Below are 22711 nucleotides of genomic sequence, written 5' to 3' on the forward strand. Positions count from 1 at the left end.
GAGCAGATGCCAAGTGATTGATAATCAAGGGTGCCCTCCTGGACTGGCCAGGAGCTGTTCGTGGCTCCATTTTGCACATGGCAATACCAGGGCTAATGAAAATAAAAATTTCAGCTAACACTTACTGTGGTGTGTGATATGTACCTGACACGGTTCTAAGTGGTTTATATTATTAGCTCTCTTAATTCTCAGAACATCTTTATGAGGTAGGGACTATTATTATCTCCATTTTACTCATGAGGAAACAGAGGCCCAGGGTGATTAAGTAACTTGTCTAGTGTCACACAGCTGGTGAATGGAGTTGGGAGGTGAACCCAGGCAGCTTGGCCTCAGACTCAGGCCTTGGGAGATCTGAAGACAGGATCAAAGTCAGAGGCCTGACTTAATAAGACATTACTTTTCCTAAGCACTTCATAGTTTGTAATGTTTTTGTATGTTGTATTTAATCTTCATAATAGCTTCGTGAGGCAGACCTTCATGTCAGTTTCTTTTTGACAGAGGTGCAAACCGAGGCCTAGAGACATTCAGGGGTTTTCTTAAGAAAGCTGGCATGGGGTGCTGGCGACGATGTGGAGAGAAGGGAACCCTTGTGCACTGTTGGTGGGAATGTAATTGATACAGCCACTGTGGAAAACAGTATGAAGGTTACTAAAAAAATTAAAAATAGAAATACTATATGATCCAGCAATCCCACTTCTGGGAATAGGTCCAAAGGAAATGAAAACAGGCTATTGAAGAGATATCTGCACTCCGGTGTTCATGCTGCATTACTCACAATAGCCAAGACACAGAAATAACCTAAGTGTCCATCAGTGGATGAGTGGATAAAGAAGATGTGGTGTATATACACAGTGCAATATTATTCAGCCATGAGAAAGAAAGAAATCCTGCCATTTGTTACAACATACATGGACCTTGAGGACATTATGCTAAGTGAGATAAGTCAGACAGAGAAGGACAAACACTACGTGATATCATGTATATGTAGAATCTGAAACAGCTGTATCTCATAGAAACAGAGAGAAGGACGGTGGTTACCAGGGGCTGGGCTGGGAGGAACTGGGGAGATGGTGGTCAAAGGGTGCAAACTTGCAGTTAGAAGATGAGCAAGTTCTGGAGATCTAATGCACGACATGGTGATTATAGCTAAAAAACTGGATTATATACTTCAAAGTAGCTAAGAGACTGGGTCTGAAATGTTCTCACCACAAAGAAGAGATGATAATTCTGTGACGTGATAGAGGTGTTAGCTATGGTGGCAAACATCACAATATATAAATGTATCAAATCAACAGGTTGTACACTTCAAACTTACACAATGTTATATGTGAATTATATCAAAAAACAAAAAAAGAATGCAAGGAGAGAAATAAAATAAGACAGCTGTTGTGGAGCTGCCCTTGACCCTGTCTGCCTGCAGGTCACTTCTTTTCCATAATGCGGCTGGGCGGCAGGGCTGGCTTGGCCAAGGCTGAGCAGAGAGCCGCTTCCTCAGCTGGGTGCCCGCGGGGCCGCTGCCCCGGCAGCTTGGTCGCCCACGTGGTGAGCACGGCTGCACAGGGGGGCTCGCAGAGCAGTGGGAGCCGGGTGGAGCTGGGCGCAAGTGTGGGAGGCGCTCAGAGGCCCCCTGGGCCAGGAAAGAAAGTGGGGCAGCTGGGCCACTCCTAAGGGCTGGGGGTTTGCCCTCTGTCCTGTGTGCAGCGGGGCGCGGAAGGCCTTTGAGGAAGAGAGGGGCGGGGTCAGAGCCGGGCCTGGAGACTGGGTGAAGCCTGTGTGACCAGCGGCTGGGGCCTCACCTCGCTCAGCTCCAAAAACCTGTCTTCATGGTCTGCACGTGACTTCCTTCCGCCGCCTGGCTGTCTGTCTGTGAGGTTGCCGTCTCTCAGGGTCACTGGCCTTTGCAGGGCACGAGCGTCTGTGTTTAGTTTGCAGTCGAGTGACTGCAGAGCCTGGCCCGGGCATCCCTGTCTGAGCCGCTCACCACACCGCAGGGCAGGCGTCGTGATGTCGTGGCCTCCGCAACTTACAGACCAGCCAACTGGGCACCGAAACCTCAGTTTTCTTCCTGGGGTGGCTTTCTCCCTCCTCTTTCTCTGGAAAATCCCTAGTGACCTTTCTAGACTCAGCGGGTTCCACCCTCTCCCGCGATGGCTCCCTGCTCCCCCTCGGAACAGGAGTGCTGCTGCCCTCAACTCTGACAGCACTCCATCTGTCCGTCTCCACTGGGTCAGAAGTGCTTATGTGTCTCATTTCCCGGCCTGGCTCTGAGGGCCTTGAGGGAGGGGTCTGGTCCTTGTCTCTGTGCCCAGCCAGGACCTGGCACAGGCATCCAAGAATGTGGACTGCCCGCTGGCCGTGCTCTAGGCACCAGACTACAGCAACGAATGGACCGAAGAGGATTCCCCGCTGCCCTCGTGGAGCCCACAGCTACAGGATTCTCTGCGTGTGACCTCCACTTCCACAGTGCCTTCTGAGGGACAGACCTCATGCTGCCTTCCTCAGAGCTGGGGGATGATCTGTTTCAAGAAAGAGTGTTTGACAACTTGAGAAGCAGAAGTGCTGTTTCAGGACCGGGGCTGTTTACAAGGTGTCCTCCAGATGGAACAGAGCACAGTTCTCTGACCGTGTAGGTTGCAGGTGTTGCCACCTGTGCGTGCCTTGGGGTTGCAGTTGAGGTAGACTGCGGGTGGGGTTACTCCCAGGGCCGTGGCCTGCTTGGGCCAGTGTGGTCACTAGTCACGCCCAGTTGGAGGCACACAGCCAGCTTCAAGAGAAGGACTGGATTTTGGAGGCAGACGGGGCCTGCCAAGATGCAGTCAGACTACAGAAAATGATTTTGATTCTAGCCCTTGCCTGTAGCGCCCCTCGTGGCAGCTCCTGGGTCCAGGGCTCCCTTTTGAGTTCCAGAAGCAGCGACATGCAGATGTCTTTTCAAGGCCGCTCGGTTGAGACAGGGCCTGCCTTGAGGGACACAAAAAGCCAGAAGGCTGGAGATAGGGGTGTGTTGGAGCCTTGTAAACTGTGGAGTGACAGCTATCAAAGGACCCTCTCCCCCTCCCTCCAACACACTCCCCCAGCTGTCAAGGCCACAGGAAACCAGAGGAGGGGCACCAGAAAAGGACATGGTGTCTCCAACAGCTCATCCTGTGATAGCAGAAAGGACAGTGCCTGGCCTGGCTTGACCACTCAGCCAGCTGCACAAGGCACTGTCCTTTCCTGGGCCTCAGTTTCCACATGAGTAACACGAGAGGACTGGACTGGGTGGTCTTAAATGCTCTTTTGGCATTTGGTAGGCAAGAGCAGGGGCTCTGCTGTCAGACACATCTGGTTTTAAAACAAAGGGGGCTTCAGAGGTGGCGTCCATGTGGTGGGAAGAGATGCACGAGTGTTAGAGCCACACACGCCTGGGTTCCAATCCGAGCCCTGCCCCTTATTAGCTATTTCCCTTTGGGCACTATTTACCCTCCCAGAGCTGGGCTTCTGTGCAGAGTGACGGGCCCTCCTCCTGGGTGGTGGGAAGAGTCTACAATGAGACATGCAGGGAAAGGTAGGAGCCCAGGGCTTGGCACAGAGAAAGCCCTCAGTCATTGCAGGTGATGGCACGGTATTTGGAGATGCTGACCACTTTGACAGGTGCCCCTGAGGCTAGGTGGATGGGCACCGGGTTTGAGAGGCTGCTATGAGCCCAGCACTCCCAGGAAGAAATACATATGGAGATGTAACCATCCAAAGGTTGCTTGCTCATCCTGGAACAGGGCCACAGGAATAGCCAGATGACCCTAAAGTGCCATGAGTGTCTTTACCCCCAGAGCGACAGGCTAGCCCCAGGGTTGCTGGCTAGAGCTGGGCCTGCCCTGCCATCCCGGGGGCTCCGAGCCTCCATGTAGCTCCTGGCCTGCGCCTAGTCTCTGCTTGTGCAGTGTACAGCCTGGGCTGCGGGGCTGGGCAAACATGCTCTCCATCCGTTTCCAGTGCGTCGGTCCAAGGCGGCGGACGAGGAGCAGAGCCGCCGCGCCCAGCGCGCCCGGGACGAGTACCGGCGCCACTCGTTGCGCGCCATCCAGAAGGGCACGGTCGCCGGCCTCAGCTCCATGTTCCGAGAGCTTGGCCAGAGCCACGAGGAGGCCAGACTCTACCACCACCTTCCGGGGCTTGGTCCGCCTCTGCCCCTCTCGGTGCCTGGCAGGTGGGTCGGGGGCTCCGCGTGGTGGGGTTGGGGGAAGGGCCTTGGGCTGGAGCATGGGGCACGGGGACCCAGTCCCGGCTCTGCTTCCGAATTACTGTGAAACTGGGGGCTAGTCGTTTCCCCTCTGTGGGCCTCAGTGTCTATAATGGGGCGAAAGGGGGTGGGGAGGAGAGAAGTCGAGGTGGGAGATTTCTGGTAACTCTGAAGTTGGGCATCCTAAACCTTTTTACAGTCTAGGATTCCTTTGAGAATCTAAAGAAAGCTGTGTACCCTCTCCACTCCAAAATGTGCATGTAATTTCAAGCGTTTAAAGGTCCACAGACCCCACGTAAAGAACTTGTAATATAAGACCTCAAATGGGTTAAATACCTGGAATTAATAAATTAGTTAATTTAATTAATAAATTAAATACCTGGAAACCACAGGCGGTGCTGGTGCATCCCGGGTTCTGAGAACAGGTGTGCGCATGAGTGTGGCGGAGTGCAGGAGGGTCCCACACACAGCGGTGTTTCCAGAGGGGTTTGGCAAGGGCACTGCAGTGACTGCTGGTGATTTCCAGGCCAGAGGGTCAAGAGGTTGCCTGGAGCCTCTCCATCTTCCACCTGGGCCTACCTTAGGCCAGCCCCAAGGTTGGTCCCCCCACCCTTACACGCCCCATCATTGTTGAACATTGTTTTCTTTTTACAGCTGCATAGTATTCCACTGCAGGGATGTGCTATAATTTATTTATCAAAAACTCTATTAAGGGACATTGGTGGTGTTTTAAATCTTAGGTTATTACCAATATTGCCCTTAACAAATAACCTTGTAGACATTAATTTTATACACATACAATTATTATCTACAGGGGAGAGTCCGGAAGTGGGATCACTGGTTGAGGGTGTGTGCGTTCACAGCGGTGATCATTATTGTCAGATCGCCCTCCCCGGGGCTGGTACCAATGAACGCCCTCTTCCTTGAGCTTTGCCAACAGTAAGGTGTCAGATAATATCTCAGTGAAAGTTTAAATTTGCATTTCTATTTATGGGTGGGATAAAGTGTTTGAGTATGTTTAAGAGCCATTGGTATTTTCTTATCTGCCTATTCATTCCCCTACCTGGTTTTTCATTGTGTTATTGGTCTTTTGCTCATCTATTTCTAGGAAGTCCTTAGATATTAGGGAAGAGGACCCTTTTGTTTGTGATAAACATTTTTTTCTCAGTTTGTCATTTGTCTTTTGACTTTTGAGATGAAACTTTCTGTCACGCAAGAATTCTTTTTTTTTCTTGTGAGGAGAACTTTTTTATCTTTGGTGAGGAAGATTGGCCTGAGCTAACATCTCTGCCAGTCTTCTTCCACTTTGTATGGGGACGCTGCCACAGCCTGGCTTGATGAGTGGTGTGTAGGTCCGTGCCCGGGGTCTGAACCTGCAAACCCTGGGCAGCCAAAGCAGAGCACGTGAACTTAACCACTATGCCACTGGGCCAGCCCCCACTCAGGAATTCTTGATTTTTATGAGGTCAGATTTTCTTTTATGTTTCCTGGATTGGGAGACATAGTTAGAAAAGCTTTCTTCCCTGTGTGCTTTTTTTAAGGAAACAGATAATTTGCCCTTCGGGCCCATGTGACAGCACTGCATGGACTGTGGGCAGCCTGGCTCTGGGCTGGCTGTGTGTAATTGTCAGTAGTGACTGCCACCATGAGCCACTGAGGGGGCCGGGGGCCATGCAGATGGAGCGGCAGATCCGGGCACCGGGAGGCCATGCATCAGCCTCCCTGCTGTCGCTGCCTATGGGACTGCCCGAGCACTGTGGTGCGGGCACTGGCCGGCACGCCCTTGTCTGGCTGTCTGGCTGTGCTGAGGGGCGGGAGTGAGGCTTCTGGCCAGGTGGCCTCTCGGAGCACATCATCCTAGTGTTCGTGTTCTGGTGAATCAGGTTCTCTGCTTAGAAACAGAGGGAGAGGAGTGAATGAATTTCCTTTGCTGTTATTTATAACCTCCTCTTGCCTTCTAAGGAGAATGAGTCCTAGACACCAGAGAATTTTTTCCCCTGAGCACAGTTATTTAATGGGGAATGCAAGTGTGAAGGAAGAGGCTGGGGCAGGGCTGCAGTGTGCTGCCTAATAGAGAGGGAAGGCATCTGGGCTCACCGAGAAGGGGCAAATCCCACCAGTCAGATACAGCGGGAGTGAAGCTGGCTGGAGGGCATAAAGGAGAGCCTAGGGCTGCAGCAGTGGGAAAGTGGGGATGGAGAACCAACTCCACTGATGATGGCTGTGAGCCGTGCAATGGAACCTCACCCTCGGTCTGTCTTATGACGTTCTGCCTAAGATCCGCACGGTTCCCTGCTGTGTGAGTATGTGTGTGTGTGTGTGAGAGGATTCCTTTTGGGGTAGGTAAAAATATGAACTCATCCTGGGGTTTGCACGGAAGTGCTGAACTCAGCACCAGTGTGGGTGCAGGGCAAACACAGAGACAGCTGACGTTGATTTATAGAAAATGAGCACAACAGTAGGGGGTTCTAAATGCCAGTGCTCTCAGGTGGCTACAACGACCCAGCAAGAATGTACCAGGTTTCTGTCACTCAGCTGAAAATATGAAAAGGCTGTGGTTGTTCGACTTGCGTCAAAGAGCTGCTCTTCAGGTGCTGTATTTGCAGACTGTAAATTGATGCAGTGTGGTCTTGTCCTTAGTGCCCTTGAGTCACTTCCGACTCCCAGACCCCGTGCACAGCAGAGGGAGCCCTGCGAGGTCTTTCTGCGCCATCCTCTCACCTTACGGTGCTCTATCTGCCATTCATGGAGTTTTCGTGGCCAATTTTCTCGGAAGTGGGTGGCCAGGTCCTTCTTCCTAGTCTCTCTAGTCTGGAAGCTCCGCTGACACCTGTCCACCATGGGTGACCTGCTGGTGTTTGAAATCCCGGTGGCAGAGCTTTCAGCATCACAGCCACACAAAGCCACCACTGTGTGACAACAGACAGACGGGGTTAGGGCTGTGGTTCTCTAACTAGGAAATGAGCCCAGGGCACAGTCATGAGAGCACTGAATCTTAACCACTAGACCACCAGGGCTGGCTGTAGTGTGATCTTACTACATATTAACTCAACAGATGGTTAGTGTGTGCCTGGTGGGTCGTGTGCTGTGCTTCATGCTAGTGTAGCTCAAACGTCACAGGGGTCTCGTGCAGCCCAGTCTCTGTGTGCATTCAAGAACCACAATTCAGACACAAAAGCAATGAAAATCTTGGCTTACTTGTGAGAAAACCTCAAAAAGTATGGAATTCATTACTCATAAATTCTTCCGGTGCCCCATTCACTCACCCTCAGAGCCCCTTCCCTGATGGTCAGGAGTCAGCCAGTGTGTGGGGGGGGGGGCCTTCGGTCCTTCCCCTCCCCCTGTCATCTGTCCTCATCCTTTTCATTTCTTGCTGCTGAATCTCAGCCATTTCCAGAGCAGATCCAGGTTCTTGGTTTCTCTCTCTGTTCACTGTCCTGATTCTGCCTCACAAAAGCGTGGAAGGTAGCTGGCGAAGGCAGGGTCCCCTTGGAAGGCAGGGGAGGGGGACATGGAGGGCGAGACAGGATTCTCTTTGGGGGGAGGGGGGCGGAGGACACTCATGCATTCATAATTTTCCTCCTGTCACATTGGGATCCTTCTCATAGGTGACGTTGTTTATGCCCTGGCCTTTCTAGAAGGAAAAGATGCCATTTCTTTCCCTCAGATATCCCCTCCTGTCCTCTTTTCCACTCCCACCTATGTGGCTTTTTTTTTTTTTTTTTAAAGATTTTATTTATTTATTTTTTCCCCCCAAAGCCCCAGTAGATAGTTGTGTGTCATAGCTGCACATCCTTCTAGTTGCTGTATGTGGGACGCGGCCTCAGCATGGCCGGAGAAGCAGTGCGTCGGTGCGAGCCCGGGATCCGAACCGGGGTCACCAGCAGTGGAGCGCGCTCACTTAACCACCAAGCCACAGGGCCGGCCCTTCAAAGCAAGTAATAAAAGTTATCTTTTGAGAAAAACAGTAATTGCTGGTACATTATAATGCGCAAAGTACCTTCAGTACCTGGACTCATCTAGTCCTCTCCACAGGCACGAGTGTGGGCATCGTGCGTGTTCACTCTCACAGTGGGCTTCCCCTCCTTCCTCCTCCCTCCTCCCCTCTCCTCCCCCTCCCTCCTCTTCCCTCCTCTCTCCCTCTATCCGTCCCTCCCTGACTCCCACACTCCACCTCTCTTCTCAGCAGGACTTGGGAGCGCCCACTGCGTCCTGTCTCCAGAGAAGTCATAGTCCGCTGGTTTCGGGAGGAGCAGCTGCCTCGTCGAGCTGGCTTCGAGAGGAACACCAAGTCCATCGCCCCTTGGTTCCACGGTAGGATGGCTCTCTGGGCCCCGGGGCAGATAATTCCCAGCTCTTGGCCTCCCTGGTCAGAGGGAGTCCTGAAGGACTCCTATAATCAGGGAAGGAGAGGACTTGAGACTCTGCTGATTCTGCTCTGCCCCACAAGGACTGGCCAGTCTCCCGGCGTTGGGAATGAGCTTCCTGGCTGGCCGGAGGGGGGAGTGGGGGAGGCCCTGTGCTATCCTTTATCTGCCACTGAGTATGCTGAGTTCAAGGTGCAAGCTTTGATTTCCCAGGGGCGCGTGCTGAGACACTGAGCCCTTAGAGACCAGGGCACACCGTCTCTGGCTGAGTCCTGGAGACCGGAGGCACTCAGCGTTCTGCGCCCCCCCACTGCTCTCACCTCACAGCCTCCTTGGCCATCAAAGGCTCCTGAGAGGCATCTCCTCTATGCTCACAAGACAGTGAGCTGTCAGTGGACCGCGAGCTCCTAGTGGGCAGGGCCCACATTTCGTGGTCTGAGCCTGCATCCCTGGATCCTGGCCGTGGCCTGGCATGCAGCAGGCTCTGAGCAATTACTTGTTGATTGATGACGGAATGACTGAATGAGAAAGTCAGAGTCCTCCACACAAAACGTTAGAGCTGGAGGCTCCCTGCAAGTGTCTAATCCCTTCATTCTGCAGATAGGAAAACAAGCCCAGAGAGGGGAGGATATTTTCATAAGGTCACCGAGAGACTTGTAAAGTCAAGTTCAAGGCTATATCTCAAGCCTCGTGACCCCAGTCCAGGGATCTGACCATGCAGAGGCCCTAAACAGGGAACCTGAATTGGGATTTTAGCAGAGACTTGCTACAGAGAAACAGAAGGGGCTCCTGGCCATCAAACCCCTCTGTATCAGTTAGCGATTGCTGCGTAACAAATCACGCCAAAACTCAGTAGCTTAAAATGAATAAGCATTTATTATTTATTCATGAGTTTGTGAATCAACTGGGCAGTTCTTCTGGAATGGGCCAGGCTCAGATGATCTGAGCTGAGCTGGGTCATGCGTCTCCAGACAGGTAACAGGTCAGCTGGAGGCTGGCTTATCCAGGAATGCCCCAGCTGAGATGTCTGTTCTCTGCTCCACGTAGTCTCCTGGTCTCCAGTAGCCCACAGACTCTCAGGTTTCATGCTCGCTGAGTCTCCCCTTCCTCATCAGCACTGAGGATTCCCCTGGTCAGAACTGACCTCTCCTGCCACGGCTAGCACCCATCCGTTTCTCTCCTGCCAGCCTGCTGGGAGCTTGATCAGCCTCCCCCTTGGCCTGCGTTTCCCCTGGTGATGTGGACTGCCCACCTGCTCCCTGGCCAGCTTCCGTGTGTTCTCAGTTCCACCCAGATGGAGAGGAACCTGGTGTCATGGTGGGCACTAGAGACTCTGGGGTCTTGAGGGCAGACAGGGAGGCCTTCACGGGCAAGCTCTGGGCAGGGCAGCCCCGGGAAAGGCAGCTGGAGTGATCAGAAGACATCGTGCAGGGGAGTGAGGCCACGTGCACCATCATCCCTGCCGACAGGAGCCCACGGAGTCTGGCAGCCACACAGTGCAAGCAGTAGACACACTCTGCAGTGGGGATGGCTGAGACCTGGCACTGTGCAGGGTCTGCCCAAGGTCACAAAGGTTGTGGCACCACCCAGTCCAGTCTGCAGGAGTGTCCTCATCGGTATGTCTCCTTAACTCTGGCCCCTCTACAATCCACCCTCCACACAGCATCCTGAGAGTCTTGGACATATAAATCAGATCCCGTCGCTCCCCTGTTCAGTGCCCCTGCCTCCCTTCGTACTTGCAGTGAACTTCAAGCTGCATCCCGGGGCCCCCAGGGTGGCGGGGCCTGCTTCCCACTCCAGCCTCATGGCATTGTTCTCCCCTTGCCTGCCTTGCTGCCATAGCTCTGGCTTTTTTCCTCTTCCTCAAACAAGCCCTTTTCTTCTCCACCTCCAGCCCTCTGCACTTGCTGTCGCTCTACTTGCTATTGCTCTTTTTCTGCATGGCTGACACGTTCTCATTTCTCATCTCAAACATCCCCTCCTCAGAGAGGCCTTTCCTAGACCCTTTACCTAAAGCAGGCTTCTCCAGTTTCTCTCAATTCACCCTGCTTATTTCCTTAAAAGTACTCACCCAATTGGTATTTATCTTGTTATTTGCTTATTGTCTGTTCTCTTACCTGAATGTAAGCCTGTGAAACTAAGGCCCTTGTCCATCTTCCGCAATGCCTACCACAGTGAGCCTCCCTGGGAAGGATGGATGACAGTGGAAGTGAAGAGTCAGAGTTGGGATTAGACCCTAGTCTTTCCAGTTCCAGAGAGCAGCCCTTGCTTCTCTGCAGTGGGCGCTGGTGGGTGAGTCCCCGTAGGGCCTGATGGTGAGGGTAAGCTGGGAGCAACCAGAACGCGAGAGGTGAGGCTCGCCTTCCCGGTCGTGTGCTCCTCCAGGCCGGGGCCCAGGTCTCGGGAACCTCTGTAGTCAGCCGTCCCCTCTGCTTCTCGCCCGCCCGGGGTCAGGCGCAGAAGTCCATCTGAGACACTTGCCGTCTTTCTCCGTTGCCACTGTTGTCGAGCTCTCCAACTCAGTTACTGTCCCCTGTTGTGTCAGTCAGATTACTCCTGGTTATGCCGCTGTGACAAATGACCCAAAATCTCAGTGACTTCCACCAACCGAGACTCATTTCTTACCCATGTTATGTGCCCACTGGGGGTTGGTTGTGGACTTTGATCTGGCCCTCAGCCTGAAGTAGCTTCCTCTGTTGGAAACTCTGCTGGTCTCCTGACAGAGGGAAAAGGAGGCCTGGCCAGCCATGTATGGGCTCCTGAAGCTTCTGCCTGGAACTGGCACATGCCATCGTTCTCCCGTTTCTCTGGCCAGAGCCAGCCTGGCATCTGCAGCGTGGATGGTTTTGAATGACAACAGTCTGTTATAAGCACCGTCCACTTCTAGAGCCCTTCATGCTCTCAGGCCTCCACGTACTCTACAGAAGGATGCAGTGGCTTTTTATGGCTCAGAAAGAAGACAGTCAGCATTCACAGGTGACTGAGCCTCGTGTCCCTGGAGCTGGTCTTGGGGATCTTCTGTCCCTGGAGCCCCTGAGAGAGCTTCCGTTGGGATCACTGCTTTCCTTTTCATTCTGTGTCATGATCATCACAGGAACACAGCATCTTAGGCATCTGTATAGTGCAACCCAAATCTTCCGTGGATGCGGGGGTTTGGCAGGGGTGCCGGTTGCTCTGCAGTGCTTGCAGCAGCCGGTGGAGAAGGCACGACGGAGGTGCTCAAATTTATCTTGAGCTTTATTTTGTGATGAAAAAACGTTAACTTTATATTGTCACAGAACAAACAGAACCATGATTTAAGTCTTGAAGTTTATGTGACTGATTTCATGTTCTTTTGACAGCTCCACCATAAAGCATGCAGGAAAGTTACCAATACATGGACTGGAGCTATTTAGTAACAAAGTTTTCATTGATCTGTGACAGAATGAAAGAAAAAGGCTCACATCTGGAGGGTGGCCAATTCTTTGCTTGGAAAGGACTGTGTCGTGTTCTAAGTGATATTCTTTCCTCAGTTTTAGTGTTAGAATGTCCTTTCTTTTATGAATTGATGGTGATATTAAGCAGTAGTTATTTTAATATATTGCCTTTGCTCAGAAGAGCAAAAAGGGGCCGGCCCCGTGGCTTAGCAGTTAAGTGCGCGCGCTCCGCTGCTGGTGGCCCGGGTTCGGATCCCGGGCACACACCGACGCACTGCTTGTCTGGCCATGCTGAGGCCGCGTCCCACATACAGCAACTAGAAGGATGTGCAACTATGACATACAACTATCTACTGGGGCTTTGGGGGAAAAAAATAAATAAATAAAATTATAAAAAAAAAAAAAAAAAAGAAAAGCAAAAAGATGGCAGCTCCAAGTTGGTTTCCAAACTCTTTAAACGAACTTTACTCATACCTAAAACCCCCAAGTCTGGAACTACTGGTACGGCCCAACTTCTTCCCCAGTGTAGGATTTCCCTGACAGCATCCCTGGTAGGACTCCCCAGTACGAATCTTTCCCGCGTTGGAGCCTACTGTCCCACAGGCTGCCTGCACCAGTCTAATTGTTAGGGAGTCTTTGCTGCGGGTTGGCTGGGGACGCTGCTCTTGACTGGTCTTGGCTGGGCATCTTAGCGGGGGTGGCTCTGCTCCCTGTATCTCTCGTGCTCCTCCTGGGCCCAGTAGGCTTGCCCAGGCATGGTCTTCTCAGGGACCAGAGAGCAAGTGGCAGCAGGCTAGGCCCTTGAAGTCTAGTCTTCGAACCAGCACACTGTCGGTTTCACCTCCTGCCGTTGGCCACAATATATCACAGAGCTGAGTGGTGGGAAAATATATTCTGCTCCTTTTGTGTGAGGGACTGCAAAGCTGTATGCTGAAAGGTATGAAGACAGGGAGGGGAGGACAGTTTGAGCCAATAACGCAATCTGTTACAATCCCAATGTAAATCTTTTCTTTCCCAAGTAAAACATTCCTGGTAAATTGAGCCGGGTGTTAGATGCAGGTTACCAGTGACTACAGTGCTGTGACTGCTGTTTCCTTGCCTTCCCTCAAACACATTTGCATATGTTGTGGTGTAATGCAAAGAGCAATGTGGACAAGCAGTCTGAAGATACGTGGCCCACTCTAGAACCTCGCAGCTCTGTGACCTTGGGAGGGTCCTTTAAGTTCCCCATCTGTGAAGTGGGGATTAGGACATCGACTGCGCAGGATACTTAGGAAAATCAAGCCAACAAAGGTGCTTTGTCTACCATAACGAGCCATGTCAGGGTGAGTGCGCTATCTCCTGGAATCTGAGGGGCTGCCAGAGACCCCGCCTCCTCTGCAAAACAGAGTTTGGGAAAAAGGGCTCAAAGCATAGAGGGGAAGGGGAGGGAGAACTGGCTTCCCGCTGGGACCACGGGCTTCTCGATAAAGTGTCCTCTGTTAAAAAGAGAGATAAAGCCATAAAATCATTCCTTGTTTTTCTTTTGTTCATTGTTATGTTCCAGGGGCTATAAGAGACTCCTAGTCATACAAAAAGACTCCTGAGAAAAGCTAGTGCACATAAGCTGGGATTTGAGGAAAAAAATCTATTTTTGGACTTCAACAGTCTAAAATTATTAAGAACAACTCGGTCTGAAGATTGGCTCAGTTGGAACCCATTTCTCTTTCTGAGCTTTACTTCTAGAAAAGAGTCGCAGCGTGGTCCGTGGTTGATTGTCTTGGCACCAGCCACTGGTTTTCTTGCGCTGGCTTGTCCTTAGGGTTTGGCGGGGACTGGGGCTATGCGGTGGATGGTGTAGTTGGTGTTGGTAAACCATTCCTGCAGGACCCTGCTCACGTGCTGGGGGTGGCTCTCAAGCATGGCCTCACCTGCACTCACGTGGGGTGTCATTGTCCTGCCTTTTCTGACAAGCACAAAGTGGGGGCTTCACTAGGGAGGAGGCACTCCCCATCCATGTAGACAGTGCAGTCTGCAGGGAGCCCAGCGGTTGGGGGTGCTTTCTGTGTGAAGCAAGAGCTCCCACGTGGAGTGGGCATTGCTTCCTACCTTCCCACTCTGCGACTTCAGAGCATATTTAGAGGAGAGGAATGTTGAAGGTCACAGAGCTGCGAGATTCTAGAATGGGCCCATACCTGTAGCAGACTCCTTGCTCTACAATGCATCCAGATGTGTTTGAAGGAAGGGAAGGAAATAGAAGTCCTAGTAGCCATTTTTAGTGATTACTTGGGGCAATGTCTGTCTTGAAAAGAGAAGCCTTGTGGTGGGATGGATGGGGATGGAGCCATCTCTTTTCAATCTCTGGAGTCCCATCTTGAGAAAGGGAGATTGTCAGAGAGGACGGAACTAGAGTTGGGGCTGGGAGTTCTGAAGAGACACATTTTACATGTAGAAGAAAGGGCTTTTTGATGGTTGCAGCTTACTGTTGGGCAGTCTGGATGGCTAGTGGACCCCCCCAGGTTGGGGAGCGGGCGGCCTTGAAGCTTTCTGCCCCTGGCGTCTGGGACACGGTGTGATTCTGAGAGCGTGTTCTCCTGGCATCATTCCAGGACCACCGATCCTACCCCTGCTGAGCCTCCAAAGTTTTCTCAGGTGGTCGGAGCATTGGAAAGGTTGGCCAGGGTGCGGGGTTGGCCCCGGAGCGGGTGCCGGGCGGTCTGTGGGCTGAGGACTGAGGGCGTTCTCCTGCCGGCTGTTGGGTTTCTTTGCCTCGCTCGTTTCTTGGTTGCTGGTGGCGTTGTTGGTCCAGGAGCCGAGACATGGCCAGGAGTGACCCCTCTGGATGGCCCTTCCAGGAGTCCTGCAGGTGAGGGGCAGGGAGGCAGCCCCAGGGAAGGCGGGAACGGTTGTGCCCTGGGAGGCAGAGGCTGAGTGAGAGTGGAGTCTCGGCTCGGCCCCTCTGCCGCATGCTCTGGCAGGTCACCTCTTCTCTGAGCTGCACAGAACAGGAAGGGCCTGGACTGGCTGACCAGTGCTGGCCCTGGGCGATCCCTCTGGCGCGGTGCTGCTCTGTAGTCGATGTGTTTCCTGGCTGTGTCGATGGACAGAGTGGTTTGATGTGCTCTGTCTCATGGGTACTCTCAACTGCCTTGAGCCAGTCGTGGTTAGCCCTCTGCAGGTGACCACACTGAGGCCCAGAGGGCTCGGAAGACCAACCCCTCTTTACGCAGCAGTAAGCACGGGAGCTGGACGAGATGCAGGGCTTCTGGCTCCTGCTATTTCCTACTCTGTTCTGGCAGCTCCTTGAGTATGGTGCTCTCCAGGGGGGGAGATTGAGGCAAAAACGTGTCCCCCCTGGATTCACAATCCCTTCCTGTATCTTCATTTGAACTTCTTTTACGCACAGCCTGAGCTCTTTACTTTACATCTCACCCCTCCTCAGGCTACCTTGCAGAGCTGATCTGCCACCGTCTCCTGGCCCAGCTTGAGGGAGAGTCTGGGAAGGCCCTGTTTGCTCTTCGGGATTACTCTCAGGAGCTAGCGTCTGGGGCAGAGATGGAGAGAGTGAGTGAGCTCAGGCCCTGGTCCTTGGCTTCCAGGATCAGTGGGAGGACAGGAACCCATGGTGAGGCTTTGGAACCAGTTGAGAAGTGGCAGCCAGAGTGGGGACCTGGGCGCTGTGGACCCAGGCACTGAAGCCGTGTCAAGCAGGGAGAGCACGCCTGGCGTGCAGTAAATACTTCCCTTTGTTGCATGGAATAAGTACACACTGCAGTCTTGGGGATGCACATCAGGATTGGAAGTGTGTAAATGGTGGCTTCATACCCTCAGGATATGCCACTGACACCACTTGGAAGTAAAGAAAAAGACGACTTTAAATGACAGTGCACAAAAGGAAGATGATACTTATTTAGGCTTCCATAACGAAGCACAAGTCTGAATTCTCTTTCATTATGAATTGATACCCATCTTGAAATGTTTTGTAAAAGCTGTGAGGGGTGACACATGGGTTGTCTCTCGATCTGTCATGTCAAGTCAGATTGCTAGCTTTCCTTTCCTGAGCGGGATTTGGAATGGAAAATTTCCACCAACTCTGATCCCAAATGCAAAAATTCTAAAGAAGGAAGAAGAAGGTCAGTTGACTTGCTTTCCTCTTGAGTTCTTCGTTAAGCTGTTCCAACAAAGAAATAAAGGAATCTTTTTCCTTCTTTTTTTAAAATTGGGCCCTGGCTATAAAGTCTCAAAAAAAGGATTACAAAGAAGAGCGAAATTATTTTTTGCTTTAGGAAAGCATCAATGGTGGTGGTGTTCCTAAGATTTTAACTCTTTCCTTTCAGCTGTCTATGGTTCTGTTTTTGAGTTCAGACCCTTTGTGTCTGGTCTGCCTCACCCCTTTAGTTTGGATGTTTTGCTGAGATCTTTGTTTTCTGACCCACAAGTGTGGGTAACTAAAATATGGTGTGTGGGAAAGGGGGTTGGGGGACCTAGAGACTTGGATTTGATAGAACTGATTTCTTTATTTTCTATCTGCATTAAAAAAAGCAAAGAATAACAATAAACCGTGATTTCTGCTTATGTAATTGACTTAATATACTTCTGATAGTCCCATTGTATTTCTAGTGGATACAAACGATTCCTCATACCTCCCTAACTCTGGGAAGTTCCCATTATAGGTTAGAACCTTCTTCAACTCCAGGAAGCTGCCTTTGGGTTTTCATAATTTTATTTATTTATTTTTTTTCCCCCAAAGCCCCAGTAGATAGTTGTATGTCATAGCTGCACAGCCTTCTAGTTGCTGTATGTGGGACCCGGCCTCAGCATGGCCGGAGAAGCGGTGCGTCGGTGCACGCCCGGGATCCGAACCCGGGCCGCCAGCAGCGGAGTGTGTGCACTTAACCGCTAAGCCATGGGGCCGGCCCATGCCTTTGGGTTTTCTTTGCTCCAGGCCCTGTGGTCTAGTTTCCTCGACCCAACCCCAGGCTCATCCCAGCCCTGGCACCTGGGGCCCCAGCTCAGGCCAGAGCCCTGGCCTCACGTGTTCATGAGGGCAGTCACGGGACCGAGAAGGAAGACGTAGGGTGGGGGGCACAGCTCTGTCTTCAAACCACTGATATCCCCCAACCTGTAGGGGGCCTCAGGGTCAGGATACGGGGCACTTGGTGCTGACTTTGGATCAGTTGAATGCACTTTGTAGCAGTTAGTCATCTGAGATGGAATAAACTACCCCCAGGAGTTGTCAGTAGTGTACACAGGGGCCAGAGAGCCCCTCAGTGAAGACAGTGAGGGCATGGATTGTCCAGTCTGATGGGATTGGATCAGATCACAGGACTTTCCTCCCCTCCCCTCCCTCTGTGAGCGGTTCTGTTGCTGCTTATCAGAGAAACAGATGTGGTGACCTTGACACTTGCTGGAGAATAAAGTCCAGTCGCTAGAGTAGTTGAGAAGCCTTCCTGGAGGTGAAGACGCATGTTAATAGTCATGCTTAATTATTAAAAGTTTATCAGACTCAATTACTTTCTGTTTAGTAATTAAGTTCATTACAGATTCATGTGCCGGAATCATTTGCTTAGAGGTTTCATTTAAAATAGTGATGCTTCTTTGGGTGTTATGATTCACACGCCCCTCACCAGCCCCAGGTGTGCACAAAGCGGGAGAGCATCCCCCACCCAGGGATGTGGCAGCCTAGACTTGCCTCCTGGAGGGGTCAACATGGCTTGCATATGCAGTTAATATGTGGTTTCTCCTGTAATTGTCACAAGGACACCGTCTGCCCCCTGCAGACAGTAGGGAGGTACCAACATGCCTGCAGCCATGCTTCGAGCTTAAGTGTACAAAGAAAATGTAGTTCCTTCACTTCTCTGCAATTTCTCCAATCTCATGAAGTTATCACCACCCCCTTCTTCCCCTCCAGGTAGTGGGGAAAAAACCTCTAGTCCATTTTGTTTAACTTCATCCTATTCAATGGTGTAGTTTTTTTAGTTGACTTGGTCCTTTTGGGGAGACCAGGTCTTTAGGATCCCCGCCCCACTCCTGCTGCTCTCCAAGAGGGTGTCTGAGTGTGTGGGGCTTCCTTCGGCTTGTGGGAGGTGGTCAGGGCTGGGTTGCCATGCAGATGTGCAGACTTCGTCCTGCAGCAGGGTATGTAGCTGAGGGGACAAGAGAGGCCGAGATCTGGGTCCCCGCTCTGCCGCCAAGCCCTGTACCCTGTGTGGGGCTGTGTCCGTCTGGAGGTGCACAGGGGCACCACTTGGATGGGTGGCATCTCTGGCCAGGGGGTGCCTGATCTCGGACTGCTCCTCAGGCAAGCATGGTCGGTGTCCGTGGGGTGTGGTTGGTTGGCCTCACCTGTGGGGGTCATGCTGTCTTGTTTGTGTTAACTGACAATTTATTGCATGTTTACTTTGTGCTAGCTCTTTATCAAGTAAACATGGAACATCAGTGTTTCGTTTATTCCTCGCACAACTCTCTGGAAGAGATAATAATACTGCAACTAGGTCCACAGTGCTTACAGATGCCGCGCGCTCCGCTAAGCACTTCACACACATTAACTTATTTAATCCTGATACCATCCCTCTGTACTTGCTACTAGTGTTAGCCCCATTTTACAGGTGAGGGAGCTGAGGCAGAGAAGTGAGGCCACTTGCCCACGGTCACTGTTAATGAGTGGGGCGGTGAGCTCCAAACCCCAGTGGTCTGGCTCCAGACTCCATGCTCTTATCTGTGCTGCACCGCAGCCTTGTTGCCGTCTCACAGGTGAGGAACTAGAGCCTCCGAAGGTTAAGTAACTGCCCTGGGGCATCTGCTCAGTCAGTTTCTTTCCAGTCCAGGACGTCTCCTTGAGGATGAAGTGGTAGCTGTTCCTTTGGGAGACACCTAGCCGTTTCTGTGTCCTGGGCCAGCTGTTTCAGCTGCCATGCCTTATTCCTGGCTGGGGCAAGTGTCTGCTCCCCCTGAGGCTGGCGCCCCCTCCCATGGAATTCCTGATGGGTGTCATTCAAGTCTCCATGCCGTAAATGGAGTAAAACAGGGAACTGCCAGTGTTTGGGATTGTTGAGTTACTTGGGCAGGGGCACGAGGAGGCAGGCTCCCTGTGTAAGGCATTTAAATAATTGGTTTGTTGATTATTGGTATTAAGCTTCTGTTGTGTGCTAGGCACAAAGGGATATGTGGTGAATAAAACTGTTAACTTCCCTGCCCTCATGGAACTTACATTCACTTGCAAGTAACAGAAAAAAATCAAACTGATAGAATCAAAAAGAGAATTTATTGGCTCATGTGACTGAAAAACCCAAAGGGAGGGGCAGCTTCAGGCTTTGCTTGATCTGAGGAGCTTAAGTTCTCGGCACCTAGCCTCTCTCTGTCTCTCAGCTCTCTTGCTCTCCGTGTTGTTTTCATTCTCAAGCAATGCATTGGCCTGTGGTTGCATGCCTGCATTCTCCTAGGTTCAAATCCAGCAGAAGAGAGGGCACACTCTTCTCTCAACAGCTCCAGTATTAGTCCCAATATTCTGCCTTACTGGGTCTGGTTTGGTCACATGCCCACTCCTGAACCAGTCACTATGGCCAGAGGGATGAGCTCGCTGATTGGCTAGACTTGAGTCCCATGACCATATCTGGAGTGGGGTAGAGTCCATCCCATTGCAACTGCATAGGCTGAGTGGGAGGGTGTGGCTTCCCAAAAGAGGTCACCATTCTCTGGCCAGAAGAAGGGCAGACGGTCCTGAGCAGGCAAGACCAATCGATGTCCACTACAGAGAGGAAAATCACTTGTCCTCTGTCCTAGTGAAACCGTCAGTCCCGTCAGTGAGACTGGCATGAGTCAGATAATAAATTTACACCTCCAGTTGAGGTTCGTGCTGCACGGGATCCTTGCGTAGCCAATTTCAGAGGTCATTTTGCTGGGTGGTTGCAACCCTCTATCCTGAGCAGCGGTATTAGGGATTTGAACCTGGCATGTCAGCTTGGAGCAGACGATCGCGGGGGTGGGACGTTCCCTCTTGTAAATATATCTGGAACCAAGAAGCTTGTCCAGTGAAACCCTTGTCTCAGCAGTTAGCCGTGGGTCAATTTCGTTTGGAGTTATAAAAAATGAAGGCATTTGAACTCATTCATCACAGTCTTTGTCACTTTAGGATGCTTTGAGAAACTGCTGAGAATGAAGAGCTTAATAATTCCAGCCTCCTTAATGATACCATCTGGGAAGTATGGCAGTAAGAAAGGAACGCCACAGAAGTGAGAAATAGCTATGTGGTAACGGAGGCAGCGTCGGTCGGTCGGTGAGGTGTAGCTGCAGAGAGAGCTTTGAGAAATATGCACGTCAGGTAAACTGAGACCCATAAAAAGTAAAACGTCGTGTCTGGCCTGCCTGGGTTTCTTTCTTTTCAGGGAGAAGCCTTAACAGAGGACTAAAAGGAGCTCATTTGGTTGCTCAGGTTCAGTTCTGAGCTAATTATTTCAGGGGCCTGTATGGAGGTGGAGGAGGGGCTGGGAAGCGAATCCCGGCTCTGCTCGAGGACTTGCTAACACGTGGATTTATGGGTCCATTATAGCAGAGCGTCTTTTGAAAGTACGCTTAGCGTGCCTTTCCTCTGCTGGGTGCCGCCGATTAGCACTGACGGAGTGAATATTTTGATAGCGAACGTGAAGTGGTTGGTGATGTTTGAGAGCATCTGCATGGAGTCCAGGGAGATGATTAGAGAAGGTGTCAGGAGGAGTACAGGGGGATTGTAACAGAGAGGAGTTGGGGCTGCGGGCCCCGCCTCACTGGGGTGCCTGTGATGTTAGTGTGTGGGTACTGCGACAGCAACACAAGCCTTGACTTCTGTGCTGTGCCGGCACACACCTTCCCTTCTGCATTCCCTGCCTTCTCTCCCTCCCCTGATGCAACCACGGGGAAGGGGGCTGCTGCCCTGAAGGGCCTCTGTCCCTTGACCTTGGCCCTGTCTTCTTCTGAGGACCTGAGTTCAAATTCTGGCTCCACCACTTAATAGCTCTGTGACCTTGGGTAAGTCACTTGTCTTGCTGACCCTCAGTGGCCTCAGTTATGAACTGATGATGATGTTAAGAAGAGTAAATGAGATGAGGGCCACAGAGTCCCCCGGTGGTGCCCAGTGCTGGCTCTGACATAAGGCTTCTTATGTCACCCTCAGTGTGTTCTTTTGCCTCTCTGCCTAAAAATGGAAGCCGTTTCCAGCAGCCTGTTGGTCTGGGAGCTGGATTCTAATGCCACAACTGTGGAAACGTAGCTCTGAGGCAATCCTTAGATGAGGAAGCCCTCACCGAGTTGACATCCCGGACTTGTATGCCTCCAATCCATTTCCCACCCTTGAACATTCTCTTATTCTTCTGTTTAGGAAACATTGGTAGCTCCCCATTGCCCTCAGAATTAAGTTCACGATCCTTTTAATGGTATGGAGGGCGCTTGGGGCCCAACCCCTGCCCACCGCCATGCATCTTACCACTGCGCGGCTCCTACTTGAACGACAAAGAGCTGTGGGCTAATTCCTTCTGCAAAGTGCACTCCTTGCCTTGCCCCTTCGTCCTAACCTTTCTGGTCTCAGTCTAAATGACACTTCCATCCCTGGGCTCCATTGTTGGGGGGGTGCCTCCCCTAGGTCTGCCATAGCAGCTGACCCCACACCCTACATGGCTTTTATCGCCACCAATTACAGTGAGCCTTTTTTTAAAAGAAAAATTCTGCCGATATTTATTTCTGTCTCGAGTTAGAGCTTCTGGAAAGCAGGAACTGTTTCTCATTCACACTGACTCCCAGGAGCCCCACATGGGCCTGGCTCCGAGGGAGTGCTTAATAAATATTTATTGAAAGGAGAAGGAAAAGAGAAGAAAGGAAGGAAAGAGAGAAAATGCTCCTGGAAACTATAGGAAAAACTATGTTTCCCTTTGTCTGGGGGTGAGAATTGGCTCAGAAAGAATCTGCAGTTGTATTCTCCAATGATCATTCTAGAACAGCTGCCCTGGAGCGTCATCTGGTAGGGCCGCATCCCTCAGCTGGCCTGGTCATTAGCAGAGTTAGAAAGTTTCTGTGATCCTGACAACCTGCTTGCTACCCAGCTGGAAGGGGTGAGGTGAGGCCCTCCCCTCTTTCCTCTGCCAGGAAGTTGTAAAGTGTTTAGAAGGGGCAGAGGTGGGATGGGATGGGATATGATTGATGCTTGGTTCCCAGGACACTTGGCTTAGAGGTGATCCAGGGGCAGAGAGAGATGGGGAGGGCAGAGTGAATGGGGTAGGAAAACATAACACCTTCTCCTTGCAGGCTTCCTACAGGGCTCCCAGCCACCAAAGAATTCTCTTGGGGGTTGGGTTTTCTGTGAAATGGTCTTGCCATCCTGAGCTATGAGGGTGTATTACCTTTGTTCTTGGGCCAAATTACCGTTTTGATTTCTGGATAAGTATCAAAGATGGGGCAGAGTTGACAGATGCTGACTCTTTGAGACACCTGGAGAGTCTCCTGGGAATGGCTCAGCTGACTTTCTGGCCCAGGTTGGGGCCCAGAGATCCAAGCAGTCCCCTTCAGAGGAAGTCATCCTCAGCAGCCTCTGTTTGAGAGGACCTGGGGTGTGGGTAGCACAGCCTGGCAGGACTATGACCATTGCTGCTACCAGCAGAGAGTAACGCCCAACACTAGCACATGTGTAGGACTCTTAGTGTATCCAGCACAAACGAGTTACATCGTATTAGATAGTCCTCATGTTATCAGGCACCGTGATAAGC

General features: G+C 51.6%; 1 protein-coding gene across 3 annotated transcripts in view; it reads left to right on the forward strand.

Moving 5' to 3' along the window:
* The window catches only part of SH2D4B (SH2 domain containing 4B), a 99085-nt gene that overhangs the window by 66752 nt on the left and 9622 nt on the right, over positions 1 to 22711 (forward strand). The window contains exons 5-9 of one of the 3 annotated variants that reach the window (XM_087432938.1): positions 3973 to 4186; positions 8409 to 8533; positions 11492 to 11606; positions 12800 to 12813; positions 17612 to 17617. In XM_087432938.1, the coding sequence (XP_087289064.1) occupies positions 3973 to 4186; positions 8409 to 8533; positions 11492 to 11606; positions 12800 to 12813; positions 17612 to 17617 (474 nt within the window). Of the gene's footprint in view, positions 1 to 3972; positions 4187 to 8405; positions 8534 to 11491; positions 11607 to 12799; positions 12814 to 17611; positions 17618 to 22711 lie in introns of all 3 variants that reach the window. The other 2 variants (XM_087432939.1, XM_087432940.1) reach the window with 2 other exon arrangements.

The sequence above is a fragment of the Ceratotherium simum genome, chromosome 6 (genome assembly GCF_057802395.1).
Source record: "Ceratotherium simum simum isolate JZ-2026a chromosome 6, ASM5780239v1, whole genome shotgun sequence".
Lineage (NCBI taxonomy): Eukaryota > Metazoa > Chordata > Mammalia > Perissodactyla > Rhinocerotidae > Ceratotherium > Ceratotherium simum.